Consider the following 20,293-nt stretch of genomic DNA (forward strand, 5'->3'; position numbering starts at 1 on the left):
TTCCTGGCCAGCTAATCCATCAAGCATTTGATCAATAAAGGGGAGAGGGAAGTGGTCCTTTCGGGTGGCATTGTTCAATTTTCTATATTCTATGCAAATCCTCCACCCAGTGACAGTTCTTGTGGGAATCAAGTCATTATTTTCATTAACCACTACAGTCATCCACCCTTTCTTAGGTACACATTGAACGGGGCTTACCCATTTGCTATCCGAGATTGGAAATACAATACCTGCATCAAGCCACTTAATCACTTTTTTTCTTACCACCTCTTTCATGATTGGATTTAGTTGGCGTTGTTGCTCTACACTTGGCTTGTGTCCGTCCTCTATAAGGATTTTATGCATGCAAAAAGCTGGACTAATGCCCTTAATGTCAGACATTGTCCACCCAAGTGCTCGCTTGTGCTCACGTAGCACTCTCAACAGCTTCTCTTCCTGCAATTTAGACAAGTCAGAAGGAACAATAACGGATAAAGTGTTAGATTCACCCAAATAAGCATATTGAAGGTGAGGGGGCAGGGGTTTTAGCTCCAATTTTGGAGCCTTCTTAATTGATGGCTTTGGAGGAAGCCCATCTGGCCTATTCAGGGGCTCAAAGGGGTGTATCCCCTACATGTAAGCACAAGATGTATCTAGGATAAACATCATCTCCTCAACCTCATCATCAATCCCCAGGCTATCGAACAACATAAGTGCTTTCTCTAGAGAATCGTCTAGATATACACTCGTGTCAAGAATTTGCTCATCCCCCTCAACAACAGATACCATTGAGAGCTCCGCATAGTGGCGAGGAAGTTGGATTGCCTTGTAGACATTAAAGACTGCTTCCTCATCATCCACCCTCAAAATCATTTTGCCCTCTCATACTTTAATAATTGCATCAGCAGTAGCCAAGAGAGGTCGCCCTAATATGATTGGAACCAGTTCATCAGCCTCATAATCTAGGATAATAAAGTCCGCAGGGAAGATAAATTTTCCAATTTGCAGCAACACATCTTTAATCACTCCCTCGGGGTGTGCTATCGACCTATCAGCCAGCTGCAGCATCACAGTAGTTGGTCTTGGAGCTCCCAGACCCAATTGCTTGAACAAGGATAAGGGCATCAGATTTATGCTCGCCCCTAAATCGCAAAGAGCACGACCCACATCAATATTACCAATTCGCACCGGGATGGTGAAGCTGCCAGGATCCTTAACCTTTTGAGGGAGCTTGTTTTGGACCCTTGAAGTGCTCCTCAGTAAGTGCAACTATCTCAAATTCAGTCAATCTTCTTTTGTGTGCCACTATATCTTTTATGTTCTCAGCATACTTTGAAATTTCACGAAGTACATCAACGAGTGGAATATTTAATTGAACCTAGCTCAACATAGAGAGAAATTTGCTGAACATGCGATCATCATTCTTTTTCTGCAATCTCTGGGGGAAAGGTGGTGGTGGCCTTGCAGCCTCTACTGGCTCTGGAATTGCATCCTTATTCTTTGATTCGTGTGTCGCTTTAGGAATCAACTCTCCCTCAGGTATGGGCTTGTCTTTTCTTTTCTTTGGCACTTCCTCTAGTTCCCTCCCGTTTCTGAGTGTAACTGCTTTCACTTGAGGGTTCTTCTCTGTATCACTGGGGAGAGCGCCTGCAGGTCTAGTATTTTGATTTGTTGCTAACTGCCCCATTTGCCTCTCAAGATTTTTGAAATCGGTCCTAAGTTGTTGCTTGTCAAGCAACAACTTCTTTAGCAAATCATTTGTACTCTCTTCCATTTGTTGGGGTGGCTTCTGAGGTTGATTGAATTTTCCTTGGGGTCTATAATGATTCTGATTCGGCTGATTTCCACCCCATGAGAAGTTGGGATGATTCTTCCAATTTGGATTGTAAGTGTTCCCATATTGTGCATGCTGATTCATTGGACCTCTGCTATGTTGCCCCACATAGTATATGGATTCAGGATTCGTGGGGCACATGTCACTCATATGATTGTCGCCACATAGTTCACAGCAAATAGACATTTGTTGTACATGTTGCATCGGTTGAGGTTGCCGCATTGTCATTCTATTCATCTGATTTACTAATTTTGCTATATCGGCTCTCATGGCTGAAAAGTCATCAAGCTCAATTAACCCGGCTGCTTTCTGCTTAATTGCCTTTCGTGAATCACCATCACCTTGCCAATTATGATCATTAGCAGTGAAGTTATTGAGCAAGAGTTGGATTTCACTGTACGGTCTAGCCATGCAACTACCCCCACAAGCTGAATCAAGATTCATCTTTGATGCATCATCTAACCCATCAACAGAAGTGTGACCCAATACCTCGTCAGTCTGACAATGATGTGGACAGTCTCTGAGTAGCTTCTTGTATCTTCCCATGCTTGACGAAGTGTCTCGCCATCCCGTTGTTCGAACCCAAGAATCTGACTCCTCAATGACTTTGTCTTCTTAGTGGGGAAAAACTTGATTAAGAATTTCCTTGCTAGATCGTCCCAAGTGCGGATTGAGTTTGCTAGCTCCTTCCGCAACCATTCCTCAGCTTCCCCGAGCAATGAAAAGGGGAAAATTGTCAGCCTGACATAGTCCTTGGAAACGTTCGGATAATTGTAAGTGTCCGTAATTTCCAAGAAATTCTGAATGTGCCTCTGCGGGTCTTCATGAGATAGACCCACATATTGCCCTGTGGACTGGATCAGTTGCCCCATGTATTGTTTGAGTTCAAAGTGCCTTGTGACATCAGGCTTCACAATAGCCTGAGTCATATTATCAAGACTGGGTCTTGCGGCTTCAATCACCGCGCGCTCTTCATTACCTGCCATCTCTATTGGCTGTGGTTGAAATACGATGTTCAACTCTCTTTCAATTCTAGTTCTAGCTTCGACTTCCCTCCTCACTCTATGAAGTGTTCATTCAATTTCAGGATCAAGAGGAAGGAGATTTTTTGTGCTTCTACTCCTCCGCATTCAAGAGAAGAGCCTGTGTTAACACAAGCAAGGTAAACTGAAAATTAAACTTGAATAAATAACTAATAAAAGCTCAATTCAGTCAAGTAGCTAATTTCTAAGTCCCCGGCAACGGCGCCAAAAACTTGTTGCGACCAAAAACACTCACGCAAGTGCACGTGATCGTCAAGTAATAAAGTAGTGAGTAGAGTATCGTTCCCACGAAGACTTGTGATTAACTATTGACTGATTCAAACTTAATTACCTTATCGATCCAAGAGATTTTTCACAAAATATAGTCGTCACTAATTTACTACCTAAAAATATCAATTAATGAAATAACTAGAATAATCAACCAAACAAATAGCAATTTCGAATAACAATCACTAGGAGAGAATATTCTAGGGTCACGGGCTAGATAACAATTGTGTTGCGTTCTTGGCTTAAAATAACTAATTGATTTATCTGGATTGTTGATTAACAGGGTTGATATTACTCATAAGAATCTATCGAGTCCTTACTCGCCTATTCAAGTTAACTTAATGCCTATATGTCTATGGAATTAAGATTAACAAGAATGCATTTATAATTCCTGTATTTCAACCAAGCAAGGCAATTAGGTATATGTCTATCCTAATTACAAATCCGTTCCCCGATGCCCAGGTTCAAGAACTTTCTCTATTTAATTCTATATGCAATCTAGAGTTCCCACATTCGAGTTCAACTATAGATTCGTGGATAGTATTTCACTGTTAGCTACTCAGCAAAATAATTAAAAACAGAATTAAATAAACAACCCAATATGATAAAATCAACTTCGTCAAATTAAACTTCGAACAACAACATTCATGTTTTACCCATGACCCTAGAACAATAGGGTTCTTAGCCACTCATGTTCATACAATCATCAAAAATAATGTTTTCAAGCATAAAATCAATGAGTACTAGAAAAAGGATAGAGGAATTGCTCAAATCCGTGCTTCCAAGTGTTTTGTGCCTTTGTTTTCTCTCCAAAATCACGTTCTCCCCTCAAAATAGGTTTTAGGATGGCTTTTATATCAATTGGAGGCGTCTTGGGGTGAAAATAACCGAGTCCAAGTCGGAATAGGATACTCTAGCGATCCGAGCATCCAGGGTAGCGTGGGGCACTGGCCCTGGCGCTCAAAATAATTAACTACTGGAAACTGGGCCACAGCGAGCGCCCCACGCTGGCTGTGGCCCTCAAAATTGGCTTTTTGCGTTTTTGCTCTGATTTCGCTCCAATTCGCACCCTTTCGTCCCAAATTGCATCTGAATGATTCCTACACATAGAAACACCATTATTTAGCACAAATCATCATATTAAACATCTCAAATCATTGAAACAAGAGCAAAATGCGAGGCGATATATATCAAAATATACATACTTTATGCCGATTATCAAAAACCTCTGAAGAGGCCAAAGCTGGTATCATTGATTTTGATATCGAAATTGCTAAGGCATGTGAACTTGAGTTAGCTGCAAAAAATGGGCTCCCAACACAGTCTAATGCTCCTGGTCCTTCTGGTTTCGGTTCCGAGTTCTCGAGAACTGAAGAGGAAACGGAGGACGATGATGCTGAAGATCAAAATGGGGAAAATGTTGAGTCATTGGTGGATCCAACTACTTCTCAGGGGGACGGACACTTCTCTTTCTCCTAGTTCCGGAGATACTGCAGTTTAGCTTTTCTTTTGTTTTTCCAATTCTTGTATCAGCGCCATTATGGCATGTGATTTGTGAATAAAGACATCTTTTTGTTCAAGTATTGCTTGAGTCTTACTTCCGTTTGAATATCCATGCAAGTTTTTAATCTTTGTATTTTCTTCCTTTTGCTTAAGGATTTTTGCGCGAGTTTTCCTGTTTGCGTCTTATTATGTATAACCTTGGATGTATTTTTCCTGAAAGTATTCTGGTTTCGGGCATCAACCGTTATATGTGAGGGTTTCTATAAGTATTTGCACAAGTTTATTTTTTGCGTCCTTTCGCGAACGTCTTCGGGTGCATTTTTCCCCGAAGGCATTTTGATTCTGAGCATAAATTCTTCCGAAACCAACCCTTTAACGTGAGGATTTTCATAAGAGGGCCCTTTTATGTTTACGGTACTCTTGACCTCTATTTCATTACGGCACTAACATTTGAAGTACTGGTTTAACTTTCAAATGAAAAGGTTAGTTCATCGTTCAAACCAGAAACAAGATAAAAACAAAAGGATTTCATTTCACAAGTATTTCCTTCTATTTTCAAAAGTATACAAGCATTTGCTACGGTAAAAAGAAATTTCCATTACTTGTGGCTATCTTGTATAACCTGTTTCTACGGGCTGGCTGTGCAATCCCCGATCTCGATGACACATTTTTAGATTTTTGTTTCCCGATCAACGTGGTAGTTATTGATGTCGTATCCTAATATCATTCCCCCCAGTGTTCGAATGCGAAGAATGCGAATTAGAACACTGGAAGTCTTGTGCCTTCAAAGATTCCACCAATGAATTGCTACATAATCCTCAACTCGGTAACACGCCTTACTTTCCCTCGGGAATCTATGCTATCGAGCAAAAGATTACCTAACAATCATTTAGTGGTTTGTGCTCGTGAATAGTGGGAATTTGCTATAGATCCAAAGACTATCTAACCATCCTCGAGTGGAAACTTGCTTGTTTGCCTTGCTATTAAAATTCTTATTGCTTTTATATTCGTAGTATGCTTTCTGTCGCTGCCTCGTTAAAAACCTTGCTAGAAAAACCGCATTGGGACGAAAATTGGACGAAGGGAAAAAGAGTGCAGCACATACTTTCGGATTGGGTATTGTTCATCATCAATAATATCTTTTGAGGTTGCCACATTCCAATTGCTGGGCAAATTGTCTCCATTTTGGTTCTCCAACTCGTATGAACCTTTTCAGGTGACAGCTGAAATCTGGTAGGGACCTTCCCACGTTGGGCCTAACTTCCCCGTATTGAGCTTTCCGAGTATTTTGGGTTATTTTCCTTAGAACCAAATCTCCTACTTTGAAATAATGGAGGTTGGCTCTTCGATTATAATATCTCTCCATTCTCTGCTTTTTAGTTGCCATTCTTACATGCACCAAGTCCCTGCGTTCCTCGAGCAGCTCCAAGTTGATTAACATTGCTTCGTTGTTTGATTCCTCATCTTCCTAGAAATACCTTAAGGTGGGTTCACCTACTTCCACCGAGATTACAGCTTCTACACCATACACCAGGGAAAAATAAGTTCCTCTTGTGCTCGATTTGGCCGTTGTTCGGTGAGCTCATAGAACTCCGGGAAATTCTTCCCGCTAATTGCCTTTTGCCGCTACTAACCTTTTCTTGAGGTTTTGAACAATCACCTTGTTCGTTGACTCCGCTTGACCGTTTGCACTCGGATGACAGGGTGAAGATGTGATCCTCTTTATTTTCAAATCTTCGATGAACTTTTTAATTTTTGCGCTGATAAACTATGGCCCATTGTCACATGCAACCTCTTTTGGCATTCTGAACCTGCAAATTATATTTTCCCACTAGAAATCGACCACTTCGCGTTCCCCAATCTTTTGATAAGGACCTACACCCAATTAGAAAAATAGTAAGTCAAAATTAAAAGAAATCTTACCTTTCCATGAGCCGGTGGCAGCAGTCCGATAATTTCCATTCCCCATTTCATGATTGGCCATGGAGATAGAACCGAATGTAAAGGTTCTGTCGGTTGTTACACTAGTGGTGCGTAGCGTTGGCACTTATCACATTTTCGTACAAAATCTTTAGCGTCATATTCCATGCGGGGCCAGCAATATCCTGCCCGCACAAACTTCAGCACCAAGGAATTTGCGCCCAAGTGGTTGCCGCATATTCCTTCGTGGAAATTTCTCAGGACATAATTAGCATCGGATGCCCCTAAGCACCGGGCCAACGGCCTTGGAAAGGTTTTCTATATAATTTTCCTTTCTTGAAGTTGTATCGCGCTGCTTTGGTGCGCAACGCCCGGGATGCTTTACAGTCTTCGGGCAACTTCCCATGCTCAAGATAGTCGATGATTTCATTTCTCCAGTCCCATACCAAATTAGTCGAATTTACCTCATGATAACCATTTGCATCCAGGACTGAGTTCATTAGTTGTAATACTATTTCGGACTCCGATCCCTACATTCATGTCGATGATCCTAAGTTCTCCAATGCATCTGCTTCTGTGTTACCTTCCCTTGGGATATGAGTAATTGACCATTTCCGGAATCGTGCCAACACAGCCTAGACTTTACCACGTATTGCTGCATGCGTTCTTTTTTAGTGTGAAAGATCCCGTAGACCTGATTCACCACCAGCTTTGAGTCACATTTGATTTCGATGACCTCGGAATCAAGTCCGCAGGCCAATTCGAGCCCTGCAATCAAAGCTCCATACTCTGCTTCATTGTTAGTTAAAGGGACCATTCTGATGGCTTGCCTTAGGGTTTGCCCCGAAGGCGTGATTAAGACTATTCTTAGCCCAAACCATTTCACGTTGGAAGCTCCGTCTTTGTATAAGGTCCAAACCACCGATGTCGATTTCGACACCATTACTGCCTCTTTGGTTGCCAGAGGTAATAATCCTGGGCTGAAATCGGCCACAAAGTCGGCCAAGACTTGTGAGTTAATTGCAGTCGTTGGTTTATATTCTATGTCAAATTTGTTCATTTCGACGGCCAATTTGGCCAACCTTCCCGAGAAATCGAGTTTATGGAGAATATTCTACAAAGGGAAATTAGTCACCATGGCTATGGGGTGACATTGGAAGTAGGGCCTCAACTTCCGAGCGGCAACTACGAGAGCTAAGGCCAGTTTCTCCAAATATGGGAAGTACGTTTCTGCTCGCGTTAAAATTTTTCTAACATAATAAAAGGGAGATTGGGTACCTTCGTCCTCTCAGACCAAAACTGCACTTACCGCAACTTCCGAGACCGGGAGGTAAACTAGTAATGTTTCACCTTCTTTTCATTTTGAAAGTAATATAAGGCTTGATATGTACTTCTGTAAATCCCTCAACGCCTGCTGGCACTCCAGTGTCCACTCAAAATTATTTTTCTTTTTGAGCAGCGCGAAGAAGCGATGACATTTTTCTGACGACCGAGAAATGAACCTGCTCAAAGCTGCCAACCTTCCTGTGAGCCTTTGGACTTCTTTCACGTTTGATAGATAATTCGAGATGTCTTCTATGGGCTTGATTTTATCGGGGTATACCTCAATTCCCCTTTGTGAGACCAAAAACCCTAGAAACTTACCATAACTTACCCCGAACGCGCACTTCTTGGGATTAAGTTTCATATTATGCTTCCTCAGAATGTCGAAAGTTCCTTGCAGATGTTTAAGGTGGTCACCTGCATTCAAAGACTTAACGAGCATTATCGTCTATATAAACTTCCATAGTTTTTCCTATTTGCTTTTCGAACATCCTGTTCACGAGCCGTTGATAAGTGGCTCCGGCATGTTTCAACCCGAATGGCATCACATTATAACAATATGTGCCGAAATTCATTATAAATGAAGTCTTTTCCTGATCTTCCGTGTTCATCTTTATTTGGTTGTACCCGGAATAAGCATTTAGAAACTCATTAACTCGTGCCTGGCCATGGCATCAATCATTTGATTGATATTTGGCAGTGGGAACGAGTCTTTCGGGCACGCCTTATTAAGATCCTTATAATCTACACACATGCGAAATTTATTGTTCTTCTTAGGAACTACTAATACATTAGCTAGCCAGTATGGACACCTTACCTCTTGGATCGAACTGATATTAAGTAGACGGGTTACCTCTTCTTTGACGAATTTGTTCCTGGCTTCGGCAATAGGGCGCTTCTTTTGTCTTACTGGAGATATATTAGGATCCAAGCTTAACTTGTGCCCGACTACCTCCGTCGGGATACCTATCATATCCTCGTGCGACCATGCAAAACAATCGGCATTGAATTTAAGAAATTCAATAAAAGCAAACCTAAGTTCAGGGTGCAGCCCCGTCCCTAAGTGGAATTTCCTTTCTAGGAATTCCTCTAACAAAGCAACTTGCTCCAATTCTTCTGCCGTGGACTTCGTTGCATCCGTCTCTTCTGAAACTTGGAAATATATCAACACCTGATAATGTTCTGATGCCTCTTCTTCTGGTTCGGGAGTAGGTGCCAGTTCCTGTAATTGTTGCGCCGTGTGCTCCTTTCCTTTGCTACTAGAGATCAAAATTGCATTCATCACTCTTGCCGCCGGTTGATCCCCCCTTATCTGCTTGATTCCTTCGGGCATTGGAAATATCAACAATTGTGATACGTTGAGGGAACAACTTTCATCCCATGTAATCACGGTCTTCCCAGGATGATATTATATCCCATATCAACATCTACTACTTCGAAAAGGGTTGTTTTCATTACTTCTTTAGTGTTCATGAGTAATAAAATCTCTCCACTTCGTCACGCTTGCGAGGTTAAATCCGGCTAGGAGCATTGTGGCCAGAATAATGCTTCTGATGAGTTTAGCTTGCTCCAATACTCTCCATTGGATGATATTAGCCTAACTTTCTGGATCTACTAGAACACGTTTAGTCTTAAAATCTAACACATTTAAAGAAATTACTAGTGCATCGTTGTATGGTAGCAGCAATCCATCTACGTCCTCATCCGTAAAGTGATATCGTTTTCCCAGAGACTTTCACTATGCAAGGGCGGATGTATAGCCTAATTCACGGGGCACGTGAATCCATGGTCTCTCCGCCAAAGTAAGTATTTTATGTACATATTGCCTAAAATTGACCTAATATCATCTGCTAGCACCCATGCTCCAAAGAGGTTAAATGATGCACTTGGTTGAATATTAAGTTATTTACAATGATGCACTTGATTGAATGTTAATTTACTTACCTAGAGGAGTAGGGATCAATTTCCATTTAATACTTTATTTTTTCTCCTTTCTTTAATGGTTCACCCATGTTACAAAAATCCTAGATCTGCCTCTATTACTATGAGTTATTGGCACTTTCGTCTTCATTGTTGCCGAGAAGGTGACCCCGTTAATCTCATTCCCTCTGAAGATCATATTAATTGTTTGGCATGGAGGTTCTTCTCCTGATTTTGAAGGTTCTGCGTTGTCTATGTTACGACCATAATTGTTCTTAGCTCGGTCGCTTAAGAATTCTCTAAGGTGACCATTCTTCAATAGTATTGCCACTTCTTCCCGGAGGTGTCGGCAGTCTCTTGTCCGGTGGCCATTTGTCCCATGATATTTACATCATAAGTTGGGATCCCTCTGTCCGAGATTAGATCTCATTGGTATAGGGAAACGTGCCTCTTAGATGTTTCTCATGGCTGACACCAATTCCATTATACTGACGTTGAAGTTGTATTCCGATAACTTGGGGTAAGAAGGATCCCGTGACCCTGACGTTTCTTTTTCCTGTAACGTTCTTTTGTTTTGACCACGATCGGTCCTTCTGTCAGCAGTGAACTTGTCTGCTGTCCAGATGCCTCTGCCACGGCCTTCGGTCTCTCATAGGGTAAAAACCGGCCCCTCGAAGTCCGTATATCCGTGTCGTAATCATTTTTTGATTTTTCTCTATTCTTATCCCGTCTTTTGATCGACGATGGAAAACCAACCTCATCTTCGATCCTTATTTTTGACTCTTACCAGTTGTGGACGTCCGTCCAAGTCGTCGCCTGAAACTCAAGCAAGCTTTCCTTCAACTTCCAAAAGGCATCTGAACTTCTCGGATTCAATCCTTTGGTTAATGCTTCAGCTGCTCATTCATCTGGGACAGCCGGGAGCAATATTCTTTCCTTCTGGAATCGGGTAACGAACTCTCGTAATAACTCGGACTCTTCCTGTGCAATCCTGAATATGTTGGCCCTTCGGGCCTGTACTTTTCTGACCCTGGCATGGGCCTTGATGAAAGAATTCGCGAGCGTTTCAAATTTGAATCTATAGAATGCTCGGGTAACAGTGAATACCACGTCAAAGTTGCGCTCGTGAGAGTTTCTCTTAATTTCTTTAACAACATAGATTCAATTTCGTGGGGAGCTAGATCATTTCCCTTTACCGTCGTTGTGTAGGTGGTAATATGTTCATGAGGGTCTGAAGTTACGCCATACTTTGGCACTTCGGGAATTTTAAACCGCTTCGGGATTAATTCTGGAGTAGCACTCGGCTTGTATGACAATTGAGTATACTTCTTGTAGTCCCGTACTGGTGGCGCGCCCGGAATTTAGTCCATGCGGGAGTTTACTTCCCTCATAAACCTCAAAAGTTCATTCTTGAAAAGATCGTTCTCGTTATTGAGGTCGAATCCGCTTTCCCCAGCCCCGTCGGTGCCAACTTCACCCCTAAGAGTGTTGATGTCGACCCTCTGCGTTGTTTGGTTTGCGGGAACACCGGGAGGAATTGGATCTCACGTGTTTTCATTATTCGAAGCCTCCAACAGCGCCTGCTTCAGTTCCATCATAACCTTGTCTTGTCGAGTGAGATGGACTAGAACGATCGCTTGTTGCTCTTGCAAGACCTTTACTGCGTTGACAACATGCTCCTCATCAGCATCATCGGGAGTCGTCTCCTAAACATGTCGAGGATACTGCTTGTTATGCACCGGCGTGGCGTCATTCCCCTCGTTGTGGGTGTCACTGATTGAGTCCTCGAAGTGAGGTTGATCTCCTTGAACCTCGGGGTTATGCGTGTTATTAACAATGTTATCTATCATTTCTTATGATTTTTTCTAAGACAAAATAATCAAAATACGTTAGTAAAAAAACTGTCTAGGCCCCACTGTGGGTAACAAATTATTTACCCATAAAACGGTACAGTTGAATTTATACGTAGTTTCTAAACAAGTGAACTAATTTGATCCCGAAAATAATATAATAAGTCAAGAATTATTGAATACTTAGCCTTAAAATATAGATGAAACAGCAGAGATGACAATTCTGGGAACAAAAATCAAGAAAGTGAAATTGTATTAAGCTTTGTATAGAATGTAGTATAAGCTTGCCAGAAATTTCGTCCCTTACAATGATAACTAAGCTCACTATTTATAGCTGTGTCTAGGGAATGAGGTCCTATGATCGTGCCCTCCTTTAATGTCAATTATGAAGGTGTAATGGTGGACATAAATGTCAAATTCCCTGTAACGAGCCGTTGCTCTTAATGCTGCAGAATATTACTTATTAAATACTACCGGGCACAAGGCATTTAACACATTTCTATGAACGTTATCCCTTTCTGTGACAAGCGGTGTGTTCGGTCTTCGGCCATCCTCGTCATGGGTTCCACGTGTCCTTTCTTTAGATGACGCGTCATATCATATTTTACTCTATACACGTATACAACACTAAATCACATTAGCTCGCTTAGTTAAGTCGTAGATTTAAGTGAAAATACATAATCAATCATCATTTATAGCGATAAAAGTGCATATGAAAGATAAGATTTACGTACATATTGGGTGTGATTTTTTTTCTTTTTGTTATTTATCCACACTATATTTTTTTCGAAAGGAAACTGAGAATCTGAGATGTCCATTTCTCGTATAATTTATATTGAGAAGGTGAGACACCGTTTCCCTCTCATTGTATATTACTCTTCCTGGTTATTACTCTCTATCATGTATGAACTGAAAGACAAATCCAAAATCAACCCCCTTTAGTTTTGAAAACATTATTAAAGACAAAAGTGGGTATGAAAATCTATTCCATAAGGTAAAGAAACTAACCTATGCAGCAGCTAGACCAATATTAATAATGATGACAATTACCTAGTTGTCCCTTGTTGATCCACATTAAAATAACATTAATGATTCCTCCATTTAAGCAACTTCGCCGACAATAATATTCCCACTTTTGAAATCTATAAATGGGAAAATCTCATTAGTGGGGTTGGAATAGTACTTTTCGACGAGTTTGCTCTATAATTAACAACATTATTTATACTAGTATATTAGACCATTTATAACGAAACAAATAAATTATTGTTTATCCTAAAATCCGAGTAACAATTAAACTTATATTATGGCTTTAAAGATATGTGATTTAGTCTAATACCAATTGATAAATAAGGAACTAAATATATAAATTGAAGAATAAAGTAAGTCAAACCAGGGCGCAAGCCAAGTCTCGACCTCGAGCTATTACAGTCTCGAGGTGGGCTAGTAAGAATAGTAAATTATAAGGCAGCTTTGATGAACAGTAAGCAAGAAAGTGATAAATATATATTCTCTTGTTAATGAATCGTGCGTAACAAATGAATGGACTCACCTTTATATAATAGGAGAGTCCTAAATAAGGTACACTTCTAATTATAGTAGGGAGTCTTATTGGACAGTTGTCTAACCGTCAAGGACTAATCCGTTCCGGAATTTACGCCGTGATTTTTGGGCCATTGCGGGAATATCGCTCTTTCTGTTATTGAACCATACTGCATTATCTCGAAACGGGCCTTCTTCCGACCTCGAATTAAAGCTATCGACCTCGACCTTGATATTGGAAAGAACCCGAGCTCGACGTCCTGACCTCTCGACGTGGTATCACCTTTTCTGTTGAAGAACAAAATCGGGTAGCCCCGATTTCTACCATATACAGATAGTCCCCTCGTTTCTTAGAATAAAATGATAAGAAACAACTTGATCCTCGATTTTTCGGAGTCCCTGATGATGATATCATCCTCGTGATGTAAGCGCTCGAGGTGACCGAAACGTCCCGTCGGTTCGCTTCTCCAAAACATTAAATACTTGCCAGTGGCGGTCGGCCACTAGCGCCGCTGAATCGTCACCGTGTTCCTATAAATAAAGGGCTTCTATTTGAATCAAGAACTTTGCTTCCACCTTCAACTTCCCTGATCTCTCCCTCTCTTCATCTCTCTCTTTCACTACTTGGTGCTCCCACCCTTTTAGCGCCAAAAGATATCAAACTCCACCTCTTTCCGCATCCTCTAACCTGAAACAGTGGCAGAAACCTCCAAAATCGTTCCTCAAAAGGAGAAAGCTTCCTCTTCTTCTTCTCGGCCGGCTAGCGATAAATCGTCGGCCCTTCACGAGATTGTTCCCGGCCCCTGTGTCACAAAGAACGACTTCAAAGTCGAGAATCCCTCCGCAATTCCTGTCCGGTGCGACCATGTATCGAGATATATTTGCTCGATAATGGAGAAACACCTCAAGGCCATGAAGAAAGATTATGGAAGGGGGGACAAGTTCGTGGTACAGATCTCCGCCCCCGAGGAGAGCATCACCACTTATGTGGAGGGGTTCCTAAGTATCTACACTTACCCCTTCACACTGGGTCCCTTCGATCCAGTCGTCATCGACTTCTGCAAGAGGTACCAAGTCACCCTCGGCCAATTCCATCCTTCTTTCTGGCGCATAATGATCATGCTCTATTTCTTCTATAGCAAGGCCGAGGGGCTAAAGTTCACCCTCAACCATCTTATCTGATTGTATCGACCTCAGCTTTTCCGAGGTTTGATCAAGCTCCAACGCCGGGCGACCAAGGCCTCTTTTGATAGCAACGACGAGGATAAAGATCGGGGTTGGATGAGCCGGTTCTTGCGAGTGAGGACCTGCGACATCATCCCAGAGGAGAAGATGCCGTTCCCGGAGAAGTGGAACTCCGAGCATGAGTGAAGTTTTTTCCCAGTAGCCCTTCGTATTCCATTTTTGCATTGCGTGATGCCTCCATCTTTTTTGTTTGCAGCGGTCGCTTGGATGCCCCATGCGGTTACCGACCTCGAAGATTGAGTCCGAAAACTATCTGCGACCTCCTCGTATAATGAGCGCTGCTGAAGTGACTTGGCGAGGGGCAAATGGGAAGCCAAACATCATGGTAAGTTCATCTTGTAAACTTTTGGTTCTTTTCTCTTTATCGGAGATGTTTCTTTACTCATACCTCTCCTTCATGCAGGCATTGGAGATGTCTCTGAAATGAGGCCGGCCCGCCAGGGAAAGAGACCGAGTCCCCGATTCCGAAATCGAGGAAAGATAATAAGAGGAAAAGGGTCTCGAAGATCCCCAAGATAAAAGGGCTCCAGCTCGAAGATGCAGGAGGAATATCATTCCTATGGATATAGGCTCAGTCCACCAGCTGATTGATAAAGAAAAGGACGAGGGTGAAGACTCGGCGCTGGTGGTCCGAGCCAGGAAGCCGGTTGAAGTTGCCAAGCCTTCCGAGCCAGAAACTCTGCCTCGTGACGAAGAGGCTTCGAAGAAAGATGCGGGCAAAACCCTGAATCGCCCGAGGTCGAGATTATTCCTCGTCTATCAACAAGCACACTAGAGGGGGGGTTCCGAGATCGCCAGTACTGAATAGAACGCCCCGAGTGATTCGTTCGGGGCCATGACAATAGGTCACTCTCCCTCTCTACCGGCTTATTCCGAAGAGGCCATAAGGGAGGCTCGGGCTCTACAAATGCCTAACTTGGGTGGAGTCCCCAACGAAGAGGATCCTTTCCGGGATTGCTTTACCGGGGTCGAGGATGCCATAATCTCAACGACGCATTTACCCTATTCAAAGAGGCTCGACACCTTTTCTCTCGACTAAGCATTAATTCCTATTGTTGCAATTTTCTTTTTCTTCTTTTTCCTTTACCCTAACTTGCATCCTTCTTTTTGTATAGGCTTTCACTAAGTTTAGGGCCGACCTGAGCCAATGCGAGGCTGAGCTCCAGAAGACGTCGGATGAAAAGAATGCTTTGAAGCTCCGTTGTAGTCAAAAGGAAGAGGAGCTCAGGGAACTTTGGCCAGACTTGGCCAAGGCTCGTAAGGATGAGGCCGAGCTAGACAAGCAAGTATTTGTCATTTTGAAAGAGTATGGTCTACTCAACCCAAATGTGGAGGCAAATACTTCAGTGTCTCAGCTGCAGCAAAAACTTGAGAGGATTGAGCTGCTTTGAGGCGAGGTCGATCAGATTAAGGCCGATTGCAATGGTGGAAAGAGAACATGGACCGCTTTGCTGCGGAAAAAGAGGCTGCTTTGGCCAAACTGGTATCGGCCGAGGCCTAACTTCGAGGAGCTAAAGAGAAAGGTTTGGCCCAGGCCAGAAGGATTGATGAGCTCGAGGTCAAGCTTGCTGAGGCCAGAGCAGAGGCCGGGAAGATGAAGGTTACGGCTGACAAAACCATTTTTGTGTACTTAAGGGATGCTGAGGCTGCTCAAATGCAGCTAAGGAAACCCTCCGACCGAGAGCGACAGAGTAAAGATTTGGCCAAGTTCCAATCTTGAAGGGAGACCCTCGAGGAAATCTATGCTCGAGGTTTCGACCTCTCTGAAGAGATAGCTCAAGAAAAGGCGCTCGAAGCTAATGCCAGATTTCTCATCTCCTCCAACGATGATGATGATGATGATGATGATGATGAAGGCAGCCAAGGCGGGTCTTACAATGATGAGGGGGCCGAAGAGGAAGTTGCTCCCGAGGGGGAAACCAGCCCCGGACATAGTTAGGATTTTGTTTTTTGTGTAAGGCCCCTCGTGGGTATTGTAAATACCTTCTATGTATAAAAAGTTCCCTTTTCCGCTTTATCTCTGATTTGTGATAAAGTTTGCTTTGTTTTTGCCTTGCAAATTTTTTTGTTGTTACAACTTCAATAACCGAGTGAGCATTAGCTCGAACTTAGAGTAAAACAAACCCTTAGGTTTTTTCAGTAAATAATGGGCAAGTTTTGAACTTATAATAAAATACCTCTTAAGGTTTTATTTATGAATCCTCGAGCTATATTCAAGTCGATTTTATTCGAGCTCGGAATAGTGGGACCCTTAGGTCCGAGTTGAGTGAGAACAATGTCTCGAACTCTGAATGTTTTGGCCCTTAGGTTACTTTAGGTTGGGCTGATATGGCCTTTAAAAGATAGCTATTATTTCCCCCTTTTTAGCTTAAAAGACTTAGTAACAATTTCTTTATGGCTTAGCATGTGTTTTTTACCCATTGGGTTTTTTGAGGGTTCGATGCCGATTGACACCCCTTCGCTTTTTGTGCCTTAGCACTGTTGCGTTAAGATAATTTGATACCTCTTAAAGTTTATCGAGGGGTGATTTTATCAAAGCCCATTTTTAATCGTTTTGCCGGGGATAACCTTTTAAGTGGTTTTTTCAAAGTATTCGAAGGCCTTTTATTTGTTGCGGGATTCGGACGTCTCCGAGCCGCATTATTTTGGTTGTAGCCTTTAATATGACCGTAGCCTTTGGGTATGCCTCTTGGACTTATTTCCTGATAACATTTTGAACTTGTTCGAAATGTCAGTCCCCGAGTATGATGGCCTTAGCCTATATTTCGAGGGATGACTCTTTGAGGACTTGTGATTTTGAATTTAGATAACTCGAGAGTGCAGTCCCCGAGTGTTTGAAGTATGTTTGTGCTCGGCCTTTGAGCCATTTCTCACAAAATCATAAGTATGGAGCTTGTATAGTGGCAAATATTTTTTTGAGACACAAAGTGTTTGATATAGAAAGAATGCTTCTTTAAATAATTTATACATGCATACATGTTTTGCCATCGGGGCTCGACTAATCTATATGGACACGGTTTATTCGACCGTTTGGCACATTACTGGGTTTCCCTATCGAGACCCATTGACATGAAGTATTTTCCTCGAAAATATAATCCCCAAGGGTGATACTCCCCAGTATTCGAGGTTCATTGAAAACAAGCCTTGGATACTGTTGAATTTTTCTTAGGTAGCACATAATTGTTGCCTCGTTAAAAACCTCACCAGAAAAACCCATTCAGGATAAAAACCGATCTAAGGAAAAAAGAGTGCAACGCGTGCTTTAAAACCTAAGACCTTCGTGTTGAAGAGTTTTCTTGAAGCTCGATCAAATACTTGCAATAAGTTAGTATCAAATACGAATGGAAAAGGGAGAAAGTCATACCTCAACAGTAATATCATTTGAGTAGCGATACATTCCAATTGTTTGGTAATTGTTCACCCTCCATCGTGCCAAGTTTGTAAGATCCCTTTCCGATGACTCGATATGGCCCTTCCCAATTCGAGCTTAGTTTCCCTTCGTTTGGGTCTCGAGTATTGAGGGCGACTTTCCTTAGAACTAAGTCCCCGATTCCGAAATGGCGAAGATTGGCTCTTCTATTGTAATATCTCTCGATTCTTTGCTTCTGTGCAGCCATCCGAACAAGCGCAGTTTCTCATTTTTCATCCAATAGTCCGAGGCTAGTATTCATGGCCTCGTAATTTGATTCCTCCATTGCATGTCAAAATGTGGCGCTAGGTTCCCCGACCTCGACTAGAATTAAGGCCTCGGAGCCATATACTAAGGAGAACGGGGTGCCCCCGGTATCTGATCAACTCGGGAGTTGTAGGTTTCCACTTTTTTGTTATTATCTTCGATTTTCTTTTCTCCCGACTGGATTCTTTTGCTGAGCTCCTCGAGCATTTTCATAATTGTAGGATCAGTCCCTGACCCGTTACCATTCGACCTTTCCGGCACTAGCTCGGTACAGCGAGTGATTTCTGGCTCAACCACACTCGGAGTTCTATGTTGACTCTGAAGATGAACAATAATGGCCTGTTGAGCCTGTAGCATCTCGAATATTACCTGGAGACTAACTCCTCCGTCTCCTATGCCCTGTGTTCCTTGGGCACCAGATCGGCCTTCCCTGCGCACACTCCCTCCGGGGTCCACGCCTAAGTCCGCATTCAAAGCAATGTGCGAACTGACATCGATCGGATCGGTAATCGACGCTTCCCCGGGGTTAATCGGCGGCGCCCCGCCTCCTGGAGCAACTACGTTATCGTTTTCCCCGTGGAATCCAAGACCATCATTCCCATGTACGGGTGCGTTTTGTGAGTTTGACATGTTTTAACCTGAGAACAAAAATTCTTTACAAGAACAAGTATGAAAATAACGTGTGTTATCAGAATCAGTACTGAAACAATCACTATTATCCTTAGACCCATGGTGGGCGCCAAACTGTTTACCCTAAAATCCGAGTAACAATTAAACTTGTATTGTGGTTTTAAAGATATGTAATTTAGTCCAATACCAATTGAAACAAGGAATTAAATATATAAATTGAAGAACAAAGTAAGCCAAACCACTGTGCAAGCCAAGTCTCGACCTCGAGCTATGATAGTCTCGAGGTGGGCTAGTAAGAACAGTAAATTATAAGGCAACTCTGATGAACAGTAAGCAAGAAAGTGATGAATATATATTCTCTTGTTAATTAATCGTACGCTACAAATGAATGGGCTCCCCTTTATATAATAGGGGAGTCCTAAATAAGGTACACTTCTAATTATAGTAGGGAATCTTATTGGACAGCTGTCTAACCGTCAAGGACTAATCCGTTCCAGAATTTACGCCGTGATCTTCGGGGCGTTGCGGGAAACTCGGTCTTTCTGTTATTGAACCATAACGGTATTATCTCGAAATGGGCCTTCTTCCGACCTCGAATTAAAGTTATCGACCTCGACCTCGAATTAAAGTTATCGACTTCGACCTCGATATTGGAAAGGATCCTCTACCCCGAGCTTGACGTCCTCAATTCTCGACGTGGTATCACCTTTTCCATTGAAGAACGAAATCGGGTAGTCCCGATTTCCACCGTATACAATTATTATGATAAATATTTATTGAGGACTTATAAAAACAATAATTAATTTTTTATATTAAATTAAATTATATAGATTATGGAAAAATGCTCATACTACTGTTGTCTTTTTCAATGTCCTTTATCTTCTTTAATTTTTTATATTAAATTAAATTATATATTTCTTCTTCTGTCGGTGGACAAGTTGAAGATAAACTAATGCAGCTAAATGTGTCAGCTGGTTCCCTAGTGGACAATTTTAGCCCCTCCCTGTAAAATGGGGTCCTTTCATCTCTCATCCAATAGTGAGGTATATAACCCTTGAGGTGAAATAGTTCAGCAAACCAAATCAAGAAAATTCACCTAGCAAAAATAAAACACACTAATTAAATCTGTTGGACTACATTTCCCCAGATTTAGCAGAGCTAATTCTCATACTCAGCCTCATTTAGATTTTGAAGTAAAATACTACTAGTAGTACTACTTTATATTTTAATAAAAAGTGTAATCCTTCTAAATTTTAAAAATGAAACTGTACAAGAAATGGTATATCTAGTACTACTGAAACGACGAAAGTTGGATATTCAAAAATGCTAGATATTTGACCAAAACATGGCCTAGAACAATACTGCAAGGACTACTGAAAATATTCATAAGTTAATCAAACAGTAATAAAAAATGTCGGTAAATCTTATGTATGAACTACTACTTAATTAAACCGAAGTTTGTATTTTAAATTTAAAACTAATTCAAAAAAGAAAGTACTAGTAGTAAAGTTGAAGTCATGACAATATATAGACATTATTTATAGTTGGTGCACTCATATATATA

General features: G+C 41.8%; 1 protein-coding gene across 1 annotated transcript; it reads right to left on the minus strand.

Moving 5' to 3' along the window:
- Window positions 1-861: 861 nt before the first annotated feature.
- Window positions 862-1,753, minus strand: LOC109243750. The gene is made up of 2 exons (XM_019410732.1): window positions 1,413-1,753; window positions 862-1,231 (listed from the first exon to the last, which is right to left on the minus strand). Exons 1-2 carry the CDS (start codon window positions 1,751-1,753, stop codon window positions 862-864), a joined length of 711 nt encoding a protein of 236 aa, XP_019266277.1.
- Window positions 1,754-20,293: the final 18,540 nt, after the last annotated feature.

This window comes from Nicotiana attenuata, unplaced genomic scaffold (genome assembly GCF_001879085.1).
Source record: "Nicotiana attenuata strain UT unplaced genomic scaffold, NIATTr2, whole genome shotgun sequence".
NCBI classification, from domain to species: domain Eukaryota; kingdom Viridiplantae; phylum Streptophyta; class Magnoliopsida; order Solanales; family Solanaceae; genus Nicotiana; species Nicotiana attenuata.